We start from the raw sequence: 22496 nt of genomic DNA, 5'->3' as shown, positions 1-22496 counted from the left end.
TAGCCGATCTAACCTTGTGGTGAGCTTGCGTCCCATGAGAAGCTCGGCTGGGCTGACTCCGGTGACTGGGTTTGGAATGACCCGGTTGTCGAAGAGGAACGCGGCTAGCCGGTGGTCCCAATCGCCCTGCACTATTCAGCCCAGGGCCTCTTTTGTTGTTCAGACCATCCGCTCGGCCTGGCCGTTGGTGGCCGGGTGGAAGGGAGCTGACCGGATGTGTCTAATGAGGTACCTCTGGAGGAACGCCTGGAAGTCCCCTGATGTGAACGCTGCCCCGTTGTCCGAGACTATGGTGTCCGGAATACCGTGGGTGCACAGGACCCTGCGTAAAGCTCTAATGGCTGCTGCCGACGAGGTAGACCCTACGGGGATGACCTCTAACCATTTTGTGTATGCATCTACAATGATTAGGAAGATCTGTCCCTGGAACGGTCCGGCAAAATCAATGTGGAGCCGGGACCACGGTTTCCTTGTGGTCTCCCACCGTGTAGCTGGGGCGCTGGGTGGGTCCGGCCGCGACTCCTGGCATGTGCTGCATCTCCGGACCCAGTTCTCTATCTCCCCGTCCATCCCCGGCCACCATACGTAGCTCCTGGCCAGGGCCTTCATTCTCACTATGCCTGGGTGTGTTTCGTGGAGTGATTCCAAGACCCGTTTCTGTAGAGGGGGGGGGGACCACTACCCTGCTCCCCCATAGTAGGCACCCTTTGTGGGCTGCGAGTTCCTCCCTTCGCATTTTATAGGGTTTGAACTCTTCCCCCATGTTCCCCTCTGGCCACCCCCTCACCACCCAGTCGAGCACCCTTGCTAGGGTTTTGTTTTTTCCGGTGGCTCTGGCCACCTCCGCCGCGTGTAGGGGCTGCTCCGGGAGTGACTCGATCGACATAACCTGGTGTGCTGGGGCTGGATCGGGGCCTGTGTCAGGGAGCGGCAACCGGCTGAGAGCGTCCGCGTGGCCCATTGCCTTGCCCGCCCTGTGTACCAGCGTGTAGGTGTACGAGTTGAGGAATTGATTCCACCTCAACACCCTCTGGGACAGGATTTGGGGAGTTTGGCGGTCCGGGGCCAATAGACCCAAAAGCGGCTTATGGTCCGTCGCTATTGTGAACCGGCGCCCGTACAGATAATCGTTGAATTTATGGACCCCCGCTACTATGGCCAGGGCCTCCTTGTCGATTTGTGCATAGTTCCGTTCTGCCGAAGTCAGGGTGCGTGAGTAGTATGCGACCGGGACCTCCCGGCCATCCGGTAACTGGTGTCCCAAGACAGCGCCCACCCCGTACGGCGATGCATCGCATGCCAGGATGACCGGGAGGCGCTCGTCGAAGTGGTGCAGCACCGCGTTGGAGACCAGGACGTCCTTAACTGCCTGGAAGGCGGCGGCTTGCTTCTTCCCCCACACCCATGGAGCTTTTTTGTCCAGTAATCGGTGTAGGGGTTCGGCAAGGGCCGCCTTGTGGGGTATGAACGTGTGGTAGAAATTGAGGACCCCCAAGAAGCTCTGTAGCTCCGCTCTACACGTGGGGGCAGGGGCTTGAACAATGGCTCGAGTCTTTTCCTCGGTCGGGTGGATTCCCTCCGCGTCTACTGCGAATCCCAGGAACTCCACCCGTGGCACCCCCAGCATGCACTTCTCCCTTTTAACTTTTAGTCCAGCGGCTTGAAAACGGCGGAGCACCTCTCGCAGGCGGTTGCGGAATTCTTCAGGGTCCGGGGCGGCGATTAGAACATCGTCGAAAAACGGCTGGACTCCGGGGATCCCTTTAAGGAGAGCATCCATTATACTCTGGAAGATCCCCGGAGCCACGCTGACCCCAAACTGCAACCAGTTAACCCTGAACGCCCCCCTGTGGGTAACTATCGTCTGTGCCTCGGCCGTTTTTGCGTCCACTGGGAGCTGCTGGTAGGCTTGTGCCAGGTCCAGCTTCCCAAAAATCTTTGACCCCGCCAGGGCTGCCAGGACGTGGCTGACTACTGGCACTGGGTATGGGTTGTCTTGGAGCGCTTTGTTAATTGTGCATTTGTAATCTGCACATATCCGCACGTCCCCATTTGGTTTGACCGGGGTCACTATGGGGGTCTCCCACATGGCGTAATCTACTGGCTCCAGGACCCCTTGGGCTACTAGGCGGTCCAACTCTGCCTCGATCTTGGGCTTCAAGGCGAAGGGGACCCTCCTTGCCTTGAGCCGGATCGGTCTGACCGTCGGGTCGAGCGGTAGGGAGATGGCCGGGCCCTTGTAACTACCCAGCGACCCATCAAATACATCAGGGAACTCTCCGCATACCTCCCCGAACCCTCCTGCTGTGGCCGTGTGCGCCACCTCTATTCGGATTCCCAAGGGGCCAAACCATGCAAGACCCAACAGGGTGGTAAGCGGCCGCTTGACCACCAGGATGTCTAGGGGGCCTCTGAAGGACCCCCGCTCCACCTGCACCCGTGCCCACCCCGCTATTTGGACCGGGTTTTGCTGGAAGTCCCGCAATATGAAATTTGCTGGTCGCAGCTGCAGCCCTTGGCCGGGGCGTAGCCTTCTCAGGGTCTCCTCCGCAATTATGGAGATGGAGGAGCCTGAGTCCACTTCCATGGTGCAGGGGGCCCCGTCTATGAGGACCGCCATCGTTATCTTGTTGGGGGTGGTCAGGGGCAAGTTCAATACCTGAAGTGAGGTGGAGGCCGTGGAGTGGGACTCTGCGGCCTCGTGGTGTGCGGTCGGTCGCGGTCGGTGGGGCTTGGCTCGGCAAGCCCGCGCTATGTGGCCGGTCTTCCCGCAGCTCCTGCAGTCCCAGGTCCGGTACTGGCAGTCCCGCCGATCGTGGGGGTCACCGCAGCTGGCGCATTTAGCCCTTTCGCTGGTGCGCTGACTCGGCCGTTCGTGGGCTCGGGGGCGCTGTGGAGCTCGGGCGGCGGGTCCTGCGGTGCGGCGCGTCTGGAAGGCTTCTCCCTCGTCCGGGTGCTCGGGGTCCAGCTCCTCATGGTGGGCGGTCTCGGTCTTGGCCCGGGGAAACGTCCTGGCGGTCCTCTCCCACGCTACCGCCTCGCTGAAGGCGCCCTGGAGGGTGAGCTCTTCTTTGGCGAAGAGCTTCTGCTGGAGCCTTTCGTCATGGAGGCCCCACGTGAATCGGTCGGCCAGGGTTTCCTCCAGCTGGGGAAAGTTGCAGTTCCCGGCGAGTTTGCGGAGGGCCGCCAAGTAGTCCGCGGCTGATTCTCCAGCGGTCTGGTCCCTTTTGTGGAACAGGAATCTGCAAGCCACCCGTGAGGGCTGCGGCAAGAAGTGGCCCGTGAGGAGCCTGATGATCTCCTCGTAGGATTTCTCCGCCAGGCGGGCGGGCGCCGAGAGACCCTTAGCGATCTCAAACGTGGCTGGCCCGCAGACGCTCAGGAGAACATCCCTCTTTGCTCCGGCGTCGGTGACCTTGTTGGCCCGGAGGTAGAACTCGACCCGTTCCGAGTAGGACTCCCAGCCCTCTGGATTTGCAGGGTCGAAGGTCTCGAGGTAGCCGGTGATTCCGCCCTGGTTAGCCATGGTGGCGGCGGCGGTCGTGACCGGTCGTTCGTTGCCCAAGATCTCCGTCGTAGCCGACGTGGCTAGGATCCCATCCTCGTCGCCACTGTAAAGTACCAGACTTGGAGACGAGCGTAGGGCAACATAGTTTATTCCTGGTACAGTACAAGATGGAAGAGAGAGAGCACGCGGGCCAGATCCCGCATATATACAGTAGCCGGACTATTCTTCCTGCTGGCCGGTCCAATGCCGACCAGCCGTATTTCCCGCCACAAGCTGTGATAGGCGGATCGTTGCGCCCAGCGCGGAGGCACCTGGATATTTCTCAGTTACCTCCGCGGCTGGGGTGGACTGATGTCATTCTGCTGTCGTGGCCATTATGAACTGGCTGCGTTCTGCGAACGCCGTACACTACATTTTGAACAGTCGAATTTGGTTTTATAATAGAACTTTAGTTGATAGGTTACATTCCAAAGTGAACTTACTTGCAAGGTGTAGTTCGTTAGTTGAGGTAGAAAGACGAAAGTAGTTTGTTACCGGTAGACACAGCTAGTGCCATACAAAATGGCGATTGTTGTAGTGAGACTTCAGGATAGACAAAGAACCAGGCTTTGCCCACCAATGAAATCCCTGGGAATGTCATTTCCCATGCTGTCAGGCCTCCCCCTCCGGGGGTCCCCTTGGGTAACTGGGCCTCCCAGACCCGCTCAATCTACTCAATTTGGGCTGTTCACAAGAGTTGTGATTCTCCCCGCCTTGCTGAGCTGAAGCCAGAACTGGAAATCCCTACTCTGCTCTGGTAAGACCTCACCTGGAGTATTGTGTTCAGTTTTGGGCACCACATTTTAAGAAGGATATAGACAAGCTAGAACGGGTCCAGAGGAGGGCGAAGAAGATGGTGAGGGGTCTGGAGACCAAGTCCTATGAGGAAAGGTTGAAGGAGCTGGGGATGTTTAGCCTGGACAGGAGATGGCTGAGAGGTGATATGATCACCATCTTCAAGTACTTGAAGGGCTGTCATATAGAGGATGGTGTGGAATTGTTTTCCGTTGCCCCGGAAGGTAGGACTAGAAATTAATTCAAAAGAGTTTCCAGCTCAACATTAGGAATAACTTCCTGACTGTTAGAGCAATTCCTCAGTGGAACAGGCCTCCTCGGGAGGTGGTGGGCTCTCCTTCCTTGGAGGTTTTTAAACAGAGGCTAGATGGTCATCTGACAGCAATGAAGATCCTGTGAATTTAGGGGGAGTTGTTTGTGAGTTTCCTGCATTGTGCAGGGGGTTGGACTAGATGACCCTAGAGGTCCCTTCCAACTTCATGATTCTATAAATGTTTGACAGCTTTCTTCTTTTAACAAGCTTCTATCACATAATATTTCTACCTTAATCATTGAAAAGCTATCATGCAAGTAAGTCTTTCTTTTTAGTACTACCAATTAATGGATCTTTTACTATAACGCCAATTGGGACTGTTAAAAAAGGGGGGAAAGCAGGATATCCCCCCCTCTTTTCCCCCAAGGGAGGCTTCAAAAAGGCAAAGAACAAACTTACAAACTCTCAATAACTTAAATTGGATTGAACATAGATATTTGAATGGATTTGGCTTACAATTAAACAAGCTATAATGAGAACATTATTTTATTGCAATACTGTCTGAATAAAAGTTGGATATATCTTTAAGAAAAATGCTTTTGATACCTGATCAGGACTGAAACGATTACAACTCTCTCTCTCTCGGCTTGACTTCACGAACGAAGATTTAAGAAGGGTGCAGTAGTCCATGTCTGCTGCAGGCTCGCTGGTGGCTGACAAGACCAATGCGGGACAGGCAGATCCGGCCACAGTGGCTGCAGGGAAAAGTCTGATTTGGGGTTGGTGCTGTAGCAGTGCGATTCTTCCTCAATCTCCTTCTGTCCTCAAGACCAGCTATGCGTGTGTTCTCAAAGGAAGAAACAGCCTGGTGGATGGTGTGCCTCCATGCTTTGCGATCTGAGGCTAGGTCAGACCACTGGTGATGGTTGATGCGACAGGTGCCAAGGGATTTCTTCAAGGAGTCCTTGTACCTCTTCTTTGGTGTCCCTCTATTTCGATGGCCGGTGGAAAGTTCGCTATACAAAGCAATCTTGGGAAGGCGGTGGTTTTCCATCCTAGAAATATGCCCTGCCCAGCGCAGCTGCGTCTTCAACAGCAGTGCTTCAATACAACTAGACTGTAAGAGAAAAACACACAGCTGTAGGAGATTTAGAAAGATAGACTATCTGGGACTTTGAGTTGCTTTTTAACTTTGATTAATCAGACTGAGTTATACTGTGAAGATAGTGATTCAACCTAAAGCATTTGATTTTAAAAGATATTATGATTATCATATTCTCCTTAAAGCAGAAAATCGGTCTGTTGACAGAGTTGATAGAGGACAAGGTGGAAAACTTTATTTTAAAACACAGCCAAACTGAAAATTTATATGAGTGTAGTGGTGAAGGGATCCCAGTGATATCTATGGAGATGAGAGAAGTGGATAAAGACCCGGTGAGAAAGGAGTTGAAAGAAATCAAAATAGAGACATTGTGCACAGTTACAAAAAGGAGGTGGAAATCAAGCCTGATTAAAGTTTTTACAGGAAGAAGTGACAGTGTGGAGATCTCATCACTTTCAATAAAATGGATCTATGTGCCAAAGGGAGAAAAGGCAGACTACTTCAAGAAGATTAAGACTTGGAAAGCTTTCAAAAAGAAGGGATCACAAACTGTTGCTCTTTCTTGTCAATTAGTCAACATGGAATTAATAAAAGGAAACTGGTGTGTGGCCTGGAAGTGGCTTTGAAATGGCAAACAAGACTTCTAGAGGAGTGTGGCTTTGAAATGGCAATCAAGACTTTTAGAATCTGAATGCTTCTCTTCTGTTTGTTATTTTTAATCTATGGATCGTATATTTTCAAAGCTACATAGAGCAATTTAATAGAGAGTGAGCTATAGAGGTGTATAATTTTTTTTCCATAGGCAAAAATAAATAAGTGTGAGAGAGGAGGCTGTTTTCATCTAGGGATCCTACTTTTTTAAAAAAGTTAAATAGAGCAATTTAATAGAGAGTGGGTTATAGAGATTGTATGGTTTCTTACCTAGGTAAAAATAATAAGTATGGGAAATGAGGCTGTCACTGTTTATTAAACTTGTGCTTCTTAGAGTAACATGAAAATAGGAGATATAGTCTCCAAAACGTTTAATGAATCTTAAACATTCAACTTAGATAAACAATTAATTTGGGTCAATTTATAATAAGGTAGACAACACAGGCATTTGAAAATTTGAAAGATCTGCTCCTGGGAATTTTTTTAGCATTAGAATCTGTTTATATCGAAAAAGATAAAATATTGTCTGCTAGGTTTTATTTTGGTCTCTTTTATTTTTATTTTTTTTCCTTTTTTCTCTGATGAAAGCAACTAAGGTAGTATTAAGGATAAAGAAATTATATTCATCTTCTCTGCTTATGACTATTGTCAATATTGTTAAAGTTAGTGCTTATCCCTAACATTGTTAAAATTTACCAGAGGGCTTTGTTTTGTGGTTGGTTTCTTTGCTTTTCTCATTTGTTTGTATTAAAGATGAATAGCTTAGATTTATATCATAAGCAATAGAATAGTAAAAATATATCATAAGACTGTAGAATGTAATGATTATATTGGGTTAAAATTTAAGACTTGCAGGTTTGGAAGGTAGAAATGTAACTGCCATATTTACTGCTTTTCTTTTTCTTTCTTTTTCTGTTTTGTTCTGCCTCTAACTCTTTTCATTTTTTTGCTTCTGTACCACCACATCATTCCTTTCCCTTTATACTGAAACTTAATAAAAACTTTTAAAAGGATATAATTAAAGAGAGAGACAAATGTTTTAGCTAGCCATTTACTTTATCCACACTATACATAATTTTCTAAATCTCTTTTCATTTCCCCAATAAGAATGTTAATGAATGCCATGCATACAGTGGCAGAGATTTGGCAGATGTGATGGTGATGGATACTTCACCATGTCCCCTGAAACCACTGACACCAGTCTCCTGGAGTACTGGTTATGCAGTGCTGTCCTGTGTCCTGCCCTATATTGCCCTCAGTCCACCTAAAACTCAAACCTCAGCAGGGAGAAGAAATCACAATGCATGTTCTCAGCCAAGGCACCCAGTAGCTAAGTCCTACCGCTCAGTGTGAACAGAGAGACAGGGTGGCAAAGAGCCCTGAGTTCAACTATGACCCAGTCCCCAGCAGGAAAGAGGAGTTCACAGTCGGGAGCAAATAAATGAATGTAGTCTGCTGGTCAGCTTTTAAGAAGTTCCCTGCCTCTCTGCAAACAGCCAACAAACAAAAGGGTATGAAGTTGACTTTGTGTATACATAGCTTTCTGATTTCATAGAGCAGAATGAGAACTCTCTTATCGGCAGCCAGCGGTGCCTGTTAAGCTTTGGAGGACTCATTTTGGTGTTTCCAAGGCTGGATAATTTCTCACACATGCACACAGACAGAGTAGCCTTAGCGTTTTGTAAACAGTTTAATTGAGTGGAGATAGTTTGTTTGGAAATGTATCCATTCACAAACCACCATGAAGTACCAGAAACAGCACCAATGTTTGTAAGATAGTTGTGAAGGACACCCTTCCATAAACAGCACTTCACATTCACAAACCATGAATTGGCCAAAATGCATGATGAAGTTTAGTATGTTGAGCTGGTTCATGCCCATCCCTACTGTGTTGACTTCTTGGGAAACTTTTCACTTACATAGTGTTTAAATTGCTAGCACAATGCCCACTCAATTCAACATCAGCTTCATTTCACATCAGATCATGGGTGCCATTTAGGATTAAATTAGGGTCACCTCCACTCTAATTGGCTCCATGAATTACTGCTCAAAATCACTTACTGTATCTGGATATTTTGTTCCTTTAATATAATTTGAATGTTCAGTCATGCAGTTAATTTGAAAATTGAAGAGTCCCTATTACAATTTTCTGCTTTGGCTGTTACTGATTTCTTGCTTTGTCAAACTCACCACCAGAATTAGGTCAGAGAGGTGATAGGTTTCCTGCCCTGAATTGTTTTTGGAATCTAGTATTTGAATCCAAAGTGATTCTATGGAAATGTGATAAGCTTCATTTAATATATTCCAGTAATACTGGTAAAGCTGCAGTACTGCACTCTGAGCTCTCTGCTCATGACCTGAGTTCAATACCAGAGGAAACTGGGTTCAGGTAGCCAACTCAAGGTTGACTCAGCCTTCCATCCTTCTGAGGTTGGTAAAATGAGTACCCAGCTTGCTGGGGGGAAAGTGTAGATGACTGGGAAAGGCAATGGCAAACCACCCCATTAAAAAGTCTGCTGTGAAAACATCATGATGCAACGTCACCCCAGAGTTAAAAATGACTGGTGCTTGCACAGGGGACTACCTTTACCTTTTTAATACAACTTTCAACTGCTCTTGTGCCCATATATCGAGGGAATTTCCATGCTCTAAAATCATCACTCTTAGTGGGATAAATTTTGGATTCCTATACATTCATCAAAGTGGGCAGTTAAGACTGATAAACACCAACTACCTTAAGATACTGCCTGAATTAAGTGATTCTTTCCTGTATACCTATTTAATAAACTGACTAAAGCTTCTGGTAAATAAGAACATAATTTACAACAGTATAAAAGTCACATACACTCCAATGCACCATGTTAATGTGTCTTCCTACAAGTTCTTATTTTAAATGTATAATTTATTTTCCTTAAAACTCTTGTTCTCTTAACTGAAATTGGTTTAATGAAAATGTAATAATTGTAGCAGCGCAGTCCAAAGCAACGTTGTGCTTGTGTTTTTAAGTGTCATAAAGTCACTTCTGACTTATGGTGACTTTGTGAATTAATGACCTCCAAAACACCCTATCTTTAACAGCCTTGCTCAGGTCTTGCAAATATGGAAATGTGGCTTCCTTGAGTCAAATCATCTTGTGTTGAGTCTTCCCCTTTTTCTGCAGCCTTCAACTTTTCCTTCATTATTGTATTTTCCAGTGACTCTTGTCTTCTCATAATGTGATCAAAGTACTATAGCCTCAGTTTAGTCATTTTAGCTTCTAGGGAGAGTTTAGGCTTGATGTGATCTGGAAGTAAAGTTACATCTTTTTAAGTCCATTGAAATCAGTGGACTTAGAATTTGTAATTATATAAAAGGAATGCAGTCTACAGAACAATATGTACCCTGGTTCTCTCCAAAGACCAGAGTGAGTAATATCACCAATGGAAACTCATGTACATAGGGCAACATATGCATCATGTAAATGTGCAACCTTTACAAAAAACAAATGAAGCACTTGAAAACAAAGCCTTATTTGATCATTTTTGTTTTAAATCCTTCCTCAGCCATATCTATCAGTTAATTTAAAATGTCAATTACAAAATCAACTGTTTAAAACCCCTGCTTTGAATTGTTTTCATTCCAGTCTTGTACAGTTCCTGTAACTTCTACATTACCAGGAGCTCAGTTGATAAAATCAGGTTGTTGCTTTTGCTTCTTAGAGGAAGACTGGGAGGAAACTACAGTAACTGAGCTTGGGTGGCAGGTACTATTCTTAGTTAGTGAATACCAACCACTTTAAAATTATGTGCTGCCACCAATGCATTTTCTGTAATCTCATCTACAGCAGTTATGGCCCAACATGCTTGGTGCCCATGTGTAATGCTACTTGGTGGTAAATGGGCATGCAGGGCTGGTGCTAGAGTTTCTGGTGCCCCAGGCCCCCATCCCTGTGTTTGCAGTGATCAGCATGGCAGCAGCAGGCGGTACAGCACCAAGCACATCTGAGTGCATCTACTATCCCAATGCCCCTTCCCCTCTGCCACCCTCTCACCTGCAAGTAGGTGGTAGAGTGGAGGACAGTGGCAGAAAGGCAGGCGGCAAGGGTGAGCACAGCAGTGGCGGGGCATGTGGGAGGAGGGGGCATCCGCTGGCTGCCCCTGAGCCCAGGTAGTGCCCTAGGTGGCTACCTACATGGTCTGCTGGGATGTGCTGGCCCTGACTGCATGGTACCATAACACAAAATACACACATACATATGTTTGTGTATACAAGTATAACATTTGGTAAATGCTGAACTTTTATCAAGCAAATTACAACTTGAGCAGAGAACAAATCACTACTCTCAAATATTCTATGCTTGTTTCCCTCTGCCTTCTCTGACATATATTGAAACCTCTAACCACAACCCATTGTGTCTTTCTCTTTCTAGTGCTTTCATATAAAGGCTTCTCATTTGACTTTATTGTTCCATCACTTCGTCTTTAGCACTTCTGCTACTAGCACTGAAATACATAAAATCCCTGCTACAAATCCCTTTTACTTTTGTTCATTTCTTCCTAGGACTTTGTGATCCCTTTAGTGTCTGTTTCTGTATGTTCATTGTCAAATTCTACCCTATACTCACCTTTAGAATCTGAAATGTTTTGCAACATCATCTGCAAGGGACAAGTCATCTCAATCAAAATGCTTCCTGGCAGCTCTCAGTTTTTTCCTACACGCCAGTTTAAAATATGTGTTTCAGTTCTTTTACAATTAAGCAGCAGCATTCTGTCAGTTTACACCGCACTTCAAGCGGAACCCAGTCCTTTTATAACAGGCAAACAACTGTGAGCCCAGCTCTTGTGTCCTAATTCTCAAACCTCGTTACTATTTGATACTGAACTTCCTTCCCCTGTTTCATTGCAATTCTTGGGGATGTAGCTATAGCATGAAAGATAATCACTGTTTCCTGTCAGTGTTACCTCAATTTTGAGTGAAATATTCTACTCTGGGAATTGTTCAGTCACTATGAGGCAAGTAGTGACACAGTTGAATTGGTAGGTGACAAGCCCTGATTCAAACTCCTCAGTCCTGAATTTCACTGTCTACCTTTGGACAAGTTTACTCTTTCATCTAGCTCACATAGTTCTGTGAACAAGAGAACTCTAAAGAATGTTGCATACTGTTGTTATTGGTGTCAGATAACTGCTCACTTTCTAATCTTCTCTCTTTCCCAGGTGTCATAGCTGTTGTGATATTCATTCTGCTTTGCATTGCTGCCATATCCGTACGGATTTATAGAAAGAAAAGTGTCTATAAAAAAAAGGAGATGAAAGGATCAGAAAATGAGGACTGTGCTGAGACCGCCTTGAAAAGTGAGCACAACATGCAAAATACAGTCAATGAAAATCAAAAGGAGTACTTCTTCTGATTTACTTGTTTTGGCTTTGTTTAATAATAATGTGACAGAGTGACTCTGGCTAAGCCAGGGGCTCTTGATGGACAAAAAAATGAGCCAGGAAAAGCTGTTGCACTTGAAGAACGTGCAGAATGGATTTGAAATCTGTTAAAACTGCGTATGTTTGGTCTTGTTGATTGCTATAAGAGGCCTCTTTAAATAACATGCATTTCTTAGCTACTATAACATAAATGCATTTTATGTAACAGTGACTTAGATATTGTAACCAATTTCATTGTTGGTAGTTTCCAACTGTTCTGCTGTAACTTTCTAAGGTGGAAGTTTAATGTGCAAATTGAACATGGGTTTTTAGGGGGGGGGATCATAACGTAGTGGTTATTCCAGCCAATTCCCCTTCCAGTTGTTCTTTTTAGAGATCCATCAAGGAATGTTGTCCAAGATAAATGGTGGGCTGTAATGTGTTCTGAACACTTGATCCATGATTCAATACACCATTATGCATGCTTTAACAATTGAAATCAAGAGACTGTGGGATGCTTACTTATGCTGGACTTGGGCCCTGTGATGTTCCCAGGTAATCCGTTCAGATAAATGCTGGAAATGTTATTTTCACTGTTGGCCAGTGCTTGGAGCTAAAACAAACAACCCGCACCCCCCAAAAAATCTGACTTTTATTATTTTCATAACTTTGTCCTACAGGATAACTTACTTGTGTTTCTAGTAACACCTATTTTAGCTTATGCACAAGTTATTATATAGACTTGTTTCTGGACAGACAAACACTAAGTTTTGCTGTGCTAATTGGTGGTTCAGTAGCTAAACTGTATGTACCACCTCCTTTAAAATATATACTGCCTCCTTTAAAATATAAAATAACTACAGGCATAGAAGTGGTAGCTAATATGAAACTTGCATATATATTTCTGTACTCAGAAACCATAAGCACAAAAGGCAAAGACTTAAATGGAACTGAACTCCCACCCCCACACCATGTGGGAAGGATATCAGGCTGTTTGGAAACTGAGGTTCTTATTGCACAATGCCCTGGAAAGGTTGGAACTCATTCTTGAGGCAGGATCTCCACACTGCTGCAAAGTCTGCCTGGATACAGATACCACCCTGCAGTCTTTCTTGTCATTCCTGACCAAGAACAACTTGGTGGGAGGGGCCTGTGCAGCTGGCTGCACTTCTATGGTGTGAGCATTTGGGAACATATGGCATTGATATGAGATCTTACCGCTGAAAACGCGAAGCAATTCATGTACTACTAGAAATAAGTATGAATGGGCCCCCTGGCTAAACAGGAAAAGGAAATGGATTGCAAAATTTCTTGAGGTGTTTAAATTTTTGCAGCAGCTAAAATAGGATGCTTGCTGCCCTTTCTTCCCTTGCTCCCTCATTTCAAAATACTTGCAAAGTAATCTGGGCTATAATGGTGTCAGAGACCCAGACTTTCCCTTCAGGTAGCTTTTTTTTTTTTCTAAAGCATGTCATAAATCTATGGATTCCAGATCTATAGTGGATTTCCCCAGAGTTATTTCAGGTATTAGTACCATGAGCAACATTTCTCAAAGTTAAGCAAAACACTTTGGATTTTGGGATGGGTGTATACCTATTTCTTGACGTGTATGCTGATTTCCCCATTTTCATTTAATATATTGAATCCTGCATGTAAAAATTTGTCCATATAGTTGAAATAAATACATGAAATACAGCCCCTTGATGCTACTTCCTTGTTTCACATTCCCCATAATACAAAGCACCTGCTCTCTCTTCTTCCTTTGTGTGGTTTATCCCACGCTTATTTCCTCATCAGTTTTCCTCAACTCTGTGCTTCCTCCCTTCTGGTTTTTGATGTCCCCCCTCCTTTTCAGGCCCTGCTTCTCAGCCTTCTGTGTATTCTTGTTTCCACCTCCCACTTTTCCTTCTTCTGCACTTTAATTCCTTCAGGGCCTTCTCACTTATAAGTTCCTGATACACAACCTTCCTGCTTGATCAGCACTCCTGCCTATGTCTACATTTTCTAAAAGTAGTACAATGTTCCTCTTGCTGCTCTACCCTTCATAAGGATATATCTCCCAGCCAAACAGATTTTTCACTTCCTTTACAGATATTTCTTGGTCATATCACTGACAGAACATTTGTAATATTTCAATATCATAGCAACTCAGTCATACGGGAGTTCATAGCCAGTCAAATTATAATAGCCTGTTTATAAAGTAATGTGTTATAGTCCATTCCTATGCATGATTATTCAGAAGCCCCACTGTAATCAATAGGACATATTCCCAGATAAGTGTGCATAGACTGCAGCAGCCCTGTAGCCAGGATTTGAAGAATTGGGGGGGGGGGGCTGATTTTTTTCAGGGGGCACATAGTGGCCCCAAGCTCCATGGCCTTCTCTCCTACCATCGCTGAGGAGGAAAGCTGCCAGCTCACTGCCATAGAGCCTCCCCCCTCCCCACAGCTGCCCCAAAGTGATCCCTTTCCACCCCTCTTCCAGTAGCTCTGGTGGGGAGCCACTCAGAGGTTTAGATACATGCCACACAGCCTCCTTCCCTAACCTGTAGCATGATCCAGCTAGGCAAGCCCATCGGGACAAGGGGGGGGGGTGGTGGAAGGTACCACCAAGTCGCAACTGACTTCTGGGGCTTTAAGTCCTCCAATTCGGATTTCTTCCTGTCGGAGGGTGAGATGAGGCTGCCCAAGAACAGCTCCCACCCTCGCTCAGGTGGCCAGCAAGACCAGACCAGAAAACCCCCTGCAGGTGAACATCACCTCTCCACTGATCCCCAGCCCTGGACTGCAGTCGGGACCTCCACTTGTGTGCGCCAACCTACCCTACCCTGCCCTGCCCTGTCTGCAATAGAGTCATCCGCCCCCGCCGCCCCACTTGAGGGCCGGAACGGCCTCTTCTTGCAGACGCCCTCTAACCCAACATTAGCCCAACGTAGAGCTTAACTTTCAATCCTGGGTGCTGAAAGTGCTCCGTTGTTTCTGCTTGCTGGGAAGTCAGAAATTTCTTCCAGCCCCTAAGCAAGCAGAAGCAAGGTGGAGCTTAAGTTTCAATCCTGGGCTCTGAAAGAGCCCCGTTGTTTCTGCTTGCTGAGGGGTCAGAGAATTCTTCCGGTCCGTAAGTAAGCAGAAGCAACTGTGTATGATCACATCCCCTAAGCAAGCAGAAGCAACAGTGTAAGATGACAACAGAATGAAGAAGGATGCAGCCGAGGCATTGGAGGCTGGTTAGGGGGCCCAAGTCAGGGGGTCCTGCCTAGCAGTCAGGGGGCTGTGCCCCCACAGGCCCCCTTGTAGCTAAGGGCCTGGACTGCAGCCTCAATTGTTTGGCTGATTCAAGACCTTCTGTTCTTTGAGTTATATAAGACCTAACATGGCTAACTTTCTACATATGGGAGCTGAAGTTTATGCTAAAACTTATTGGCTTCAGAAGAATAAAACTGTGTTCTCAAGAACTATCAAAACTATACATTCATACCTAATACCTGGGCTTATTTTTTAGTAATTGTTCCTTTTGGTTGATAAATGTGATATCTTTGATTATGAACCTGCTGCATTTGATCATGTGAAGTGCTTTGTATCTGATCTAATTCTTTCCCCAAACTCAAAAATGCTGAAACCACTGTGCCAGCCCCATTCATTTAAATGAACTGTTTTCGTTTCAGCATCTCCTAAACCATTATAATTCACTTTTACTTTGTTGCGCTAAATCAATACCACCTCTTGGGGGGTGATGCATGTATAATTAAAAAGAACAAATAGCATTAATTCCCATGAAGGATCTAATGGATGGCCTTTTCAACAATATTGTTATGAAATCATACCCAAATGATGCAGCCATGAACTGGTGCAAGCTAGACATCTGTAGCTGATGTGACATATTTTCCCTCTCTTTACTTATAAAAACATAAGAGAAGCCATGTTGGATCAGACCAATAGCCCATCCAGTCCAGCACTCTGTGTCACACAGTGGCTAAAAAACCCAGGTGCCATCAGGGTCCATTAGTGGACCCAGGACATGTTTGTTAAATCCCATGCCAGTTTGTTTTATCTTCTGAGTGCTTTTCAAATCATGTAAAGGAAGGCAGTAATTCAAGAGGGTCATTCATCTATTTTATGGTATATATTTGAAAAAGAAAAGGGAATAATTGATAATTACATCATATCATGGGGGAGGCCTTTATAGTTTTGCTGGAAGGAATCTGGAAGATATAGTTTGGTTGAAAGGTTATTTGTCTATAGATGTATAGTGTAAAATAACTGAATTTCTTACAGGGAGCTGATGCCCATTTCTAATTTGAAATGGGTCCATAAATACATAAGCATACATAGGTATGCATATGTAAGAGGCCAGTCCTAAAATATGGACACGTTTAGATGGGCCCAGGCAAATCTCGAAGTGCCTGTTTCTTTGGGCATATATTAATGCAAAGACTGTAAATAATATTGTTCTTCATTGACCCAGGGAAACTCACTACATGCCTGAAAGGGCCTTTCTATAAATATCATGTCAAATCTGTCACAAAAACCAATTTGTCTTATTTATTTGCCTTGGTTTTTGTTTTGTAGGAAAGGTGTCAATTCCACATTTGGCCACTTGTAAGATGAGTGCAATTTGAAATGAGTTTGTCTGTAAGACACATTCAAATGCAGAAGCAGCAAAGCAGCAATTGTCCTTATGTTCTGCTTCCTATGAGGTCTAGTTCCAATTCAGCTAGTAAACCTGTTTCTGGGCCATTCTACTTCATACTGCAATTGGGGTGGAGCAATAAAGCTCACATGACTGAAAGATCCTCTATGCAAAGAAATTCTCTGTACATAGAAAACTGAAATGTCATAAATCAGGATTTTAGCTTAGCTTTTTCTTTGACACGCTAGCTTTCCAGGTAGAGAGAACTGTTTTGACAGAACATGCATTCAATTATATGAGTTCTCATTTGTTGTCTGAAGTGGCCGTGAATGAGCAGATTTTCCCAGTGTTGTCTCATGTTACAAGTACCCCTCCTTAATTTTGGTTCAATGTTTTTAAAATTAATTCCAAGTTTGTAGCATTTATGTATCTTTTTCTCTTCCATGTAATCAAATGTGCACATGTACAGTGATAAAACCAAAAGTAGTCTTGGTATGATCATGTGTGTGTGTGTGTGCATGTGTGCATTGTTTATATAGCAAAAAAAGAATCTCAGTATATATGATCACATCAGAATAGCTTTATTGTACCATTTTATCAAAGTGCATGTGCACATTGGCAATATAGAGGAGCTAGAGCAAAGCACACATGTACAGCCTGCTGTACACAATTCAAAAATAAAACCCAAAACAAGGGTTTACAATAGTTCCAATTTGGTAATTTAGATTTTCAAAATCCAGTGATATAGTTGGATAAGAAATTCAGAAACATTTCCAGAAATAGCCCATATCTGTTTACCAGCTCTGGGAACTGGCCCTATAAAATGGTAATCACAAATTGTACTTGAGTTATCATATGCCATTGCTATCTTTCCCTGGATCAATTTGCTCTAATTTGTAACCTATCACCCCCTGTTAATAAACAATTTTAAAAAATAAAGTAGGAAAATGTGTATTTTTTTTTTCATTTGAAAGAACACTTGTATTAAAACATGGGGGACAATATGATTTTTTTCTCAAATCATTAAAAAAATGTGGAAGTACGAAATTCTGCTAAATGTGGTTCTTTCTAAATTACAGCCAATTAAAACTGAGTTAGTATGATTATACATAATCACAAAATTATTGTGCCACTTTTTAATGCTGGGGCAGATGAGAGATCTAAAGATTTCCCAATCAAACTAGAAACCAAAGAATCCAATAAATTTGTAAGTGGTTTGAGAAAATGTGAACTTTTTAAAAAAGGGGCTCTGGGGAAACTATATTTATCAGGATTTCTAGTGTTTTGTATGCTGCCAGATTGGATGCCGTGAATGCTGAAAGGGGTTATGAGTTCTTCCACATGGATTAACATCTAAACTGGAAAAAATGCTGAGATAATAATGCTTGCTCCAGTTCACCAAGTTGTACTGTGAATAGGAAATTGCATTTCAGCAATATCGCTGTTACATCATAACATACAGCCAAACTGTTGAGCTAAAGATCTATATATTCTAATAGCCACACATACCCCCCTCCCTCATTTGTGAATAGTGAAATCCATGAATTGGGGTCACACAGAGACCAAATGGATTTTTATTCAAACCTGGAACACTCCCCAGGTTTGTAGAAAAATTCTGAAATAAAAAATAAATAAAGAGCAGTTGTCAGAGTCCCAGGCTCTGTCATGAGTCCCCCAAGTAGTTGTACCCAAGTAACCAGAGCACTGATTAATTTTTTAAAAAGATTGATAAAGTTTATTTCAATCTCTATCAATATGAAAATTTATACTATAGCCAACGCATTACTCTAAAATCATGCAGCAAGAAAACAAGAAAAACTAGTTTAACTATCTAACACTTTTTATTAAATTGCATTAGACACACAAACCTTAAATTCAGAGATCAAAGGCATTCTCCACATTGCTAGCAATTGCAATTCAAGCAAGTCATAGTCCAGGCCTTTTGTCTATCAAAATTCCAGTTAGTCTTTCTTCTTCAGGGTCTTAGCTAAATTATAACCTGCAACATCAGGTGAGAATGACATCCAATCAGGATACATTTTCAAGAGAAGCCTAAGATTACCTCCTCACCCCTGGTTCTCCCTCTCCCATCACATGGACCACAGGTTCCCATGAGAAGCTAATCACCACACTTCCATCTGTGGCCTTGAAGATAGTAAGAGCCATGTAGGTCAAGAGAAACATTAGTAACACTGGCAGAATGGACAAGATTACAGTTCACATTAACCCTTGAGGGCAGACCAGGGGTGCTTTGCCTCACAGGGGTTTAAATGTCCCCATACATTTGCATTGTCTGTGGTTATGCAGGATGAGGAGCCACATCAGCCTGGTCCAGGAGAAGATCTAGTCAGCCACTCTAGGCCTGGCCTCAAAGTTAAAACAGGAGGATGCCACCACAGCAGAAGTGAAGGATATCAGCATCTGCACCCATGCACAGAGGACACCAGCTTTCATGGGCGGGCTGCTGTTGAACAGTAGCAGGAAGCCAGGCCTAGTTGAGTCATGCAACTTGGATGGTATGAAATCACCAGAGCATGCTTCCAGGCCTAGGGTTTCCAACCTCTAGGTAGGACCTAGACATCTTTCATAATTAAACCAGGTAGTCCAGAACTGGATTAGTAAGCCATCTTGGATCTCTTTTACTGTGATTTTAATTTTTCTTTATCAACTCGTAAATTGGATTTTATATTTGCATATTGTTTTATGACATTATGCCCTTGTACATTACCAGGGCCCAGTGCAAGCTGGGATAGGTCAATTAAAAATTGAGTAAGGAATAATTATTAACAACAAAATCTGAACTCTAGACACACAGATCTATCCCCCTGGAGAAAATGACTGTTTTGGAGGGTGAGTTCTATAGCATAATATCTACTGAAGCCTCTCATCTCCCCAAACCCTACACTTCTTGGACTCCTCCACAAAATCTCCAGAAATTTTCCACCTTGGAGCTAGCAACCCTAGTCAGGCCTGCCATGATGAGTCCTCCCTCATCAGGCCAAAATAGGTCATGGAAGGACCTTGCCTTTTTCCTCATATAAACCCAGCCTGGAATGTGGGGACCCATGATATTCATGGGGAGGATCTCTACCCCATTGCTACTATTTCCCCACATAGCTCAGTGGGAGGAGAGACTCATAGGTGGGGGATCTCATATCCCCTCCCAGCACTAAGACTGTCAGGACTACTAATGATTCTGGGGTCTCTTGCTGCCATCACTGTGCCTGGTGCAGCTGCTAGCATCTTCCATGACAGTATTGGACTAAATGGGCTCATGGTCTGAACTGGCATTAAGGTGGCTTCATATGTTCAATATTGTTTTAATTCTTATTTTTGTTTACTTTATATCCTGTCTTTTATCTCCCCTCTCCCCATGGGGACCCAAAGCAGTTTACATCAGCAGTTTACATTACATACTCTCAAATTAGGCTGAGAATATGTGACTGATCCAAGGTCACCCAGTAAGCTTCCATGGTATGAATGAGTTCAGAGTAGATTCTAATAAATAACAGAGAATAACATCAGAGAATAACAGTTTTCTTGTTAGAGAGTTATTAGCATAATGTTTCAAAAAGGCTCAGAGCAGCATACAAGGGCAAAAATCAGAATTAAAACATTTAAACAATGTAAAGTATGCATTTGTTACAGGTCAGGGGCACAATTGACCTGTATTTATTTTTAATTATCAGTGGTGATGAGCGTGCAATGAGATATTTAGATTTGATTCCAGATTCAATGATTTACTAATATTTATTTATTCGGAATATTTCTATGTTGCCTCTTCAGAGTCCTACTTGAGGTGGCTTACAATTAAAAACCACAGTACAGAATGCAAGCTATTTAAAACACAAAACATTAGGCATACACAGGCAGGGTCAGATCTACATATTTTTTGAGGGGGGGCAAAACCAAAAAATGGCACCCCACTCAAAAAATGAAGGGGCCCGTGGGCAATTTGACACACACACTCCATTTAAACACCCCATCAGGTGTTTGTATGGGGAGGGGAAGCCTCAGCAGGGCTGGCCCTAGAGCATTTTGAGCCCTAGCCAAAACTTTGTGCGCCCCTCTGCATCGCCACACCAGAAAAAGGGTTTAAAGTTTAAATTCCCTTCTCTAGAGTTGTGCAGCAGTGGCGAAAGGATAGGAACCTAGAATCATAGAATCATAGAGTTGGAAGAGACCTCCAGGGTCATCTAATTCAACTCCCTGCACAATGCAGGGAACTCACAAATATCTCCCCCTAAATTCACAGGATCTTCACCTGAACAGTAAGAGAAAAACCCAGGCTGGTTTTCCCTTCTCAATATGGCATGCATTTCTTTCCAGGGATCTGATGGCTATTGCATTTCTTTAAGTGCATAAACTGTTTGGGATCTGCAGCAAAGAAGGCCACAGTCCCAAGCATACATACTTGATACTAAATGCTGAGCTATGTGGAACTTACTTCTGAATAAAAGTTCAGGACTCTCAGCTGCAATTTTAGGTCCCTTTTCCTCTAGTCTCATTAAATTCAGCAGGACTTTCTTACAAGCCAGTATAAAATTTAGAGAGCTTCTCACCTTGAAAAAGGAGAACTGGTAATAATAGTCATAGTTTTGTTCCTGTATAGGGTGCTGTACAGACTAACATAAGGCAAGACTCTGCCCCAACTGAGGAGATTATAGCTTGCATTTTGGCAAAGAAGGAGAAAGGGGAAGAGCTAAGGCTTGCAAGGGACAAGTAAGCAAAAATGCAAAGTGTTTGCCACTGGATACTCTAAAGACTGGGTCTGGGTAAAAGTCAGATCTACGTGTATCTTCATGAATTCATATGATTTTTACATTGAAATGAAATCAAACCACTATTATTCTGTTGATCCTGTCTTAGACTATAGGCAGGACCACAAAAATCATGCTTCCACAGATTCGTGGTGCCTCACCAATGCAAAAACAGAGTTCCAAAGCATGGATCCTCATAAATTCATATGATTTTTACGGTGAAAACTTGGTTTTGAACCACGGATCCCCATGAATCCTCATGAATTTTGCTTTGGATCCCCCCAAGCTCACCATCCAATCACATATCATGTCCATGGGCAGAGTTTGCACCACAGAAATCATGGATCCACGGCTTCTTGGCAGCACCCTAGAGCAAAAACTTGGTTTTGAACCACAGATCCTCATGGATCCCCATGATTTTTGCTTTGGATTTCCCGAACCTCACCATCAATTCTTATAACATGTCCATGGGCATTGTTTGCACCACAGAAATCATGGACCCACAGTTTCTGGGGTGCAAACTCTGCCCATGGAGATGGGATGTGATTGAATAGTGCTTGGGGGGATTCAAAACAAAATCATGAGGATCCATGAGGATTCATGGTTCAAAACCAAATTCCATGGTGCTTCCAGATCCTAGTCTGGCACTCCAACCACCTCTGAGCTGGATCAAGTAAGCTCCCTTGGTTTGGCACCTGGGCCTCTTTTATCCTAGCCCAGCTATGACTTCCTAATAAACTAGCCAATCAGGATACTTGTCCATTTTAGATGTTATTTTCCAGATGGATCTATATCGTCATCTGTCAAGTAGCTGTCATTCCCTTAGATAGCTAGCTGTCAAGTGATTAGTTTGACATTTCCCAGCTGCAACCCATTATACTGTTGGTAACCAATAGCTGCTAAGTCATCTAAATGACTCAAATCACTTGGATATCAATCCCAAGACCATTTAAATATGGGTGTTGCCTTTGACAAAGAAAAGGCTTGGACATTCACAATTCAAAGACAAGCACTTGGTTACAAAATAGAGGGTCAATTTTTTGACACACGAGAATGAGGCAGTGTTTGAGTCCCTAACTCTAATAACTCTGTGCAGTGTCTGAGAGAGGGGTGATTATTAAAAGTGTTGGAGTAAGCAATAGTATGCCCAGACACTGGGGATGCTATATTACTCTGAGTTTCAAAAAGTTTTATTAGTTTCAGAAGAAGATGGGGAATAGGGAGATAAAAAGCACAATACATTCTGGTGTTATTTTGCATAAAAATACCTTCAAAAAACACAAGCTTAATTCTACAATATTTTCTTTACATAAATTGTCCCCTATTATTTTGTCTCAACTGTACATAACCCATTTTCAAATTTTAT

At 43.8% G+C, this 22496-nt stretch overlaps 1 protein-coding gene across 1 annotated transcript in view; it reads left to right on the top strand.

The window, feature by feature from the left end:
* Positions 1 to 11935, top strand: part of CNTNAP4 (contactin associated protein family member 4) — a 456846-nt gene extending 444911 nt beyond the window's left edge. The window contains exon 25 of the mRNA XM_060235480.1: positions 11544 to 11935. Within this exon, the coding sequence (XP_060091463.1) occupies positions 11544 to 11737 (194 nt within the window). The 3' untranslated portion in view covers positions 11738 to 11935. The remainder of the gene's footprint in view (positions 1 to 11543) is intronic.
* Positions 11936 to 22496: the final 10561 nt, after the last annotated feature.

This window comes from Heteronotia binoei, chromosome 4 (genome assembly GCF_032191835.1).
Source record: "Heteronotia binoei isolate CCM8104 ecotype False Entrance Well chromosome 4, APGP_CSIRO_Hbin_v1, whole genome shotgun sequence".
NCBI lineage: Eukaryota > Metazoa > Chordata > Lepidosauria > Squamata > Gekkonidae > Heteronotia > Heteronotia binoei.
The sequence above is the reverse complement of the archived record's forward strand: the minus strand, read 5'-3'. Positions and strand labels throughout refer to the sequence as shown.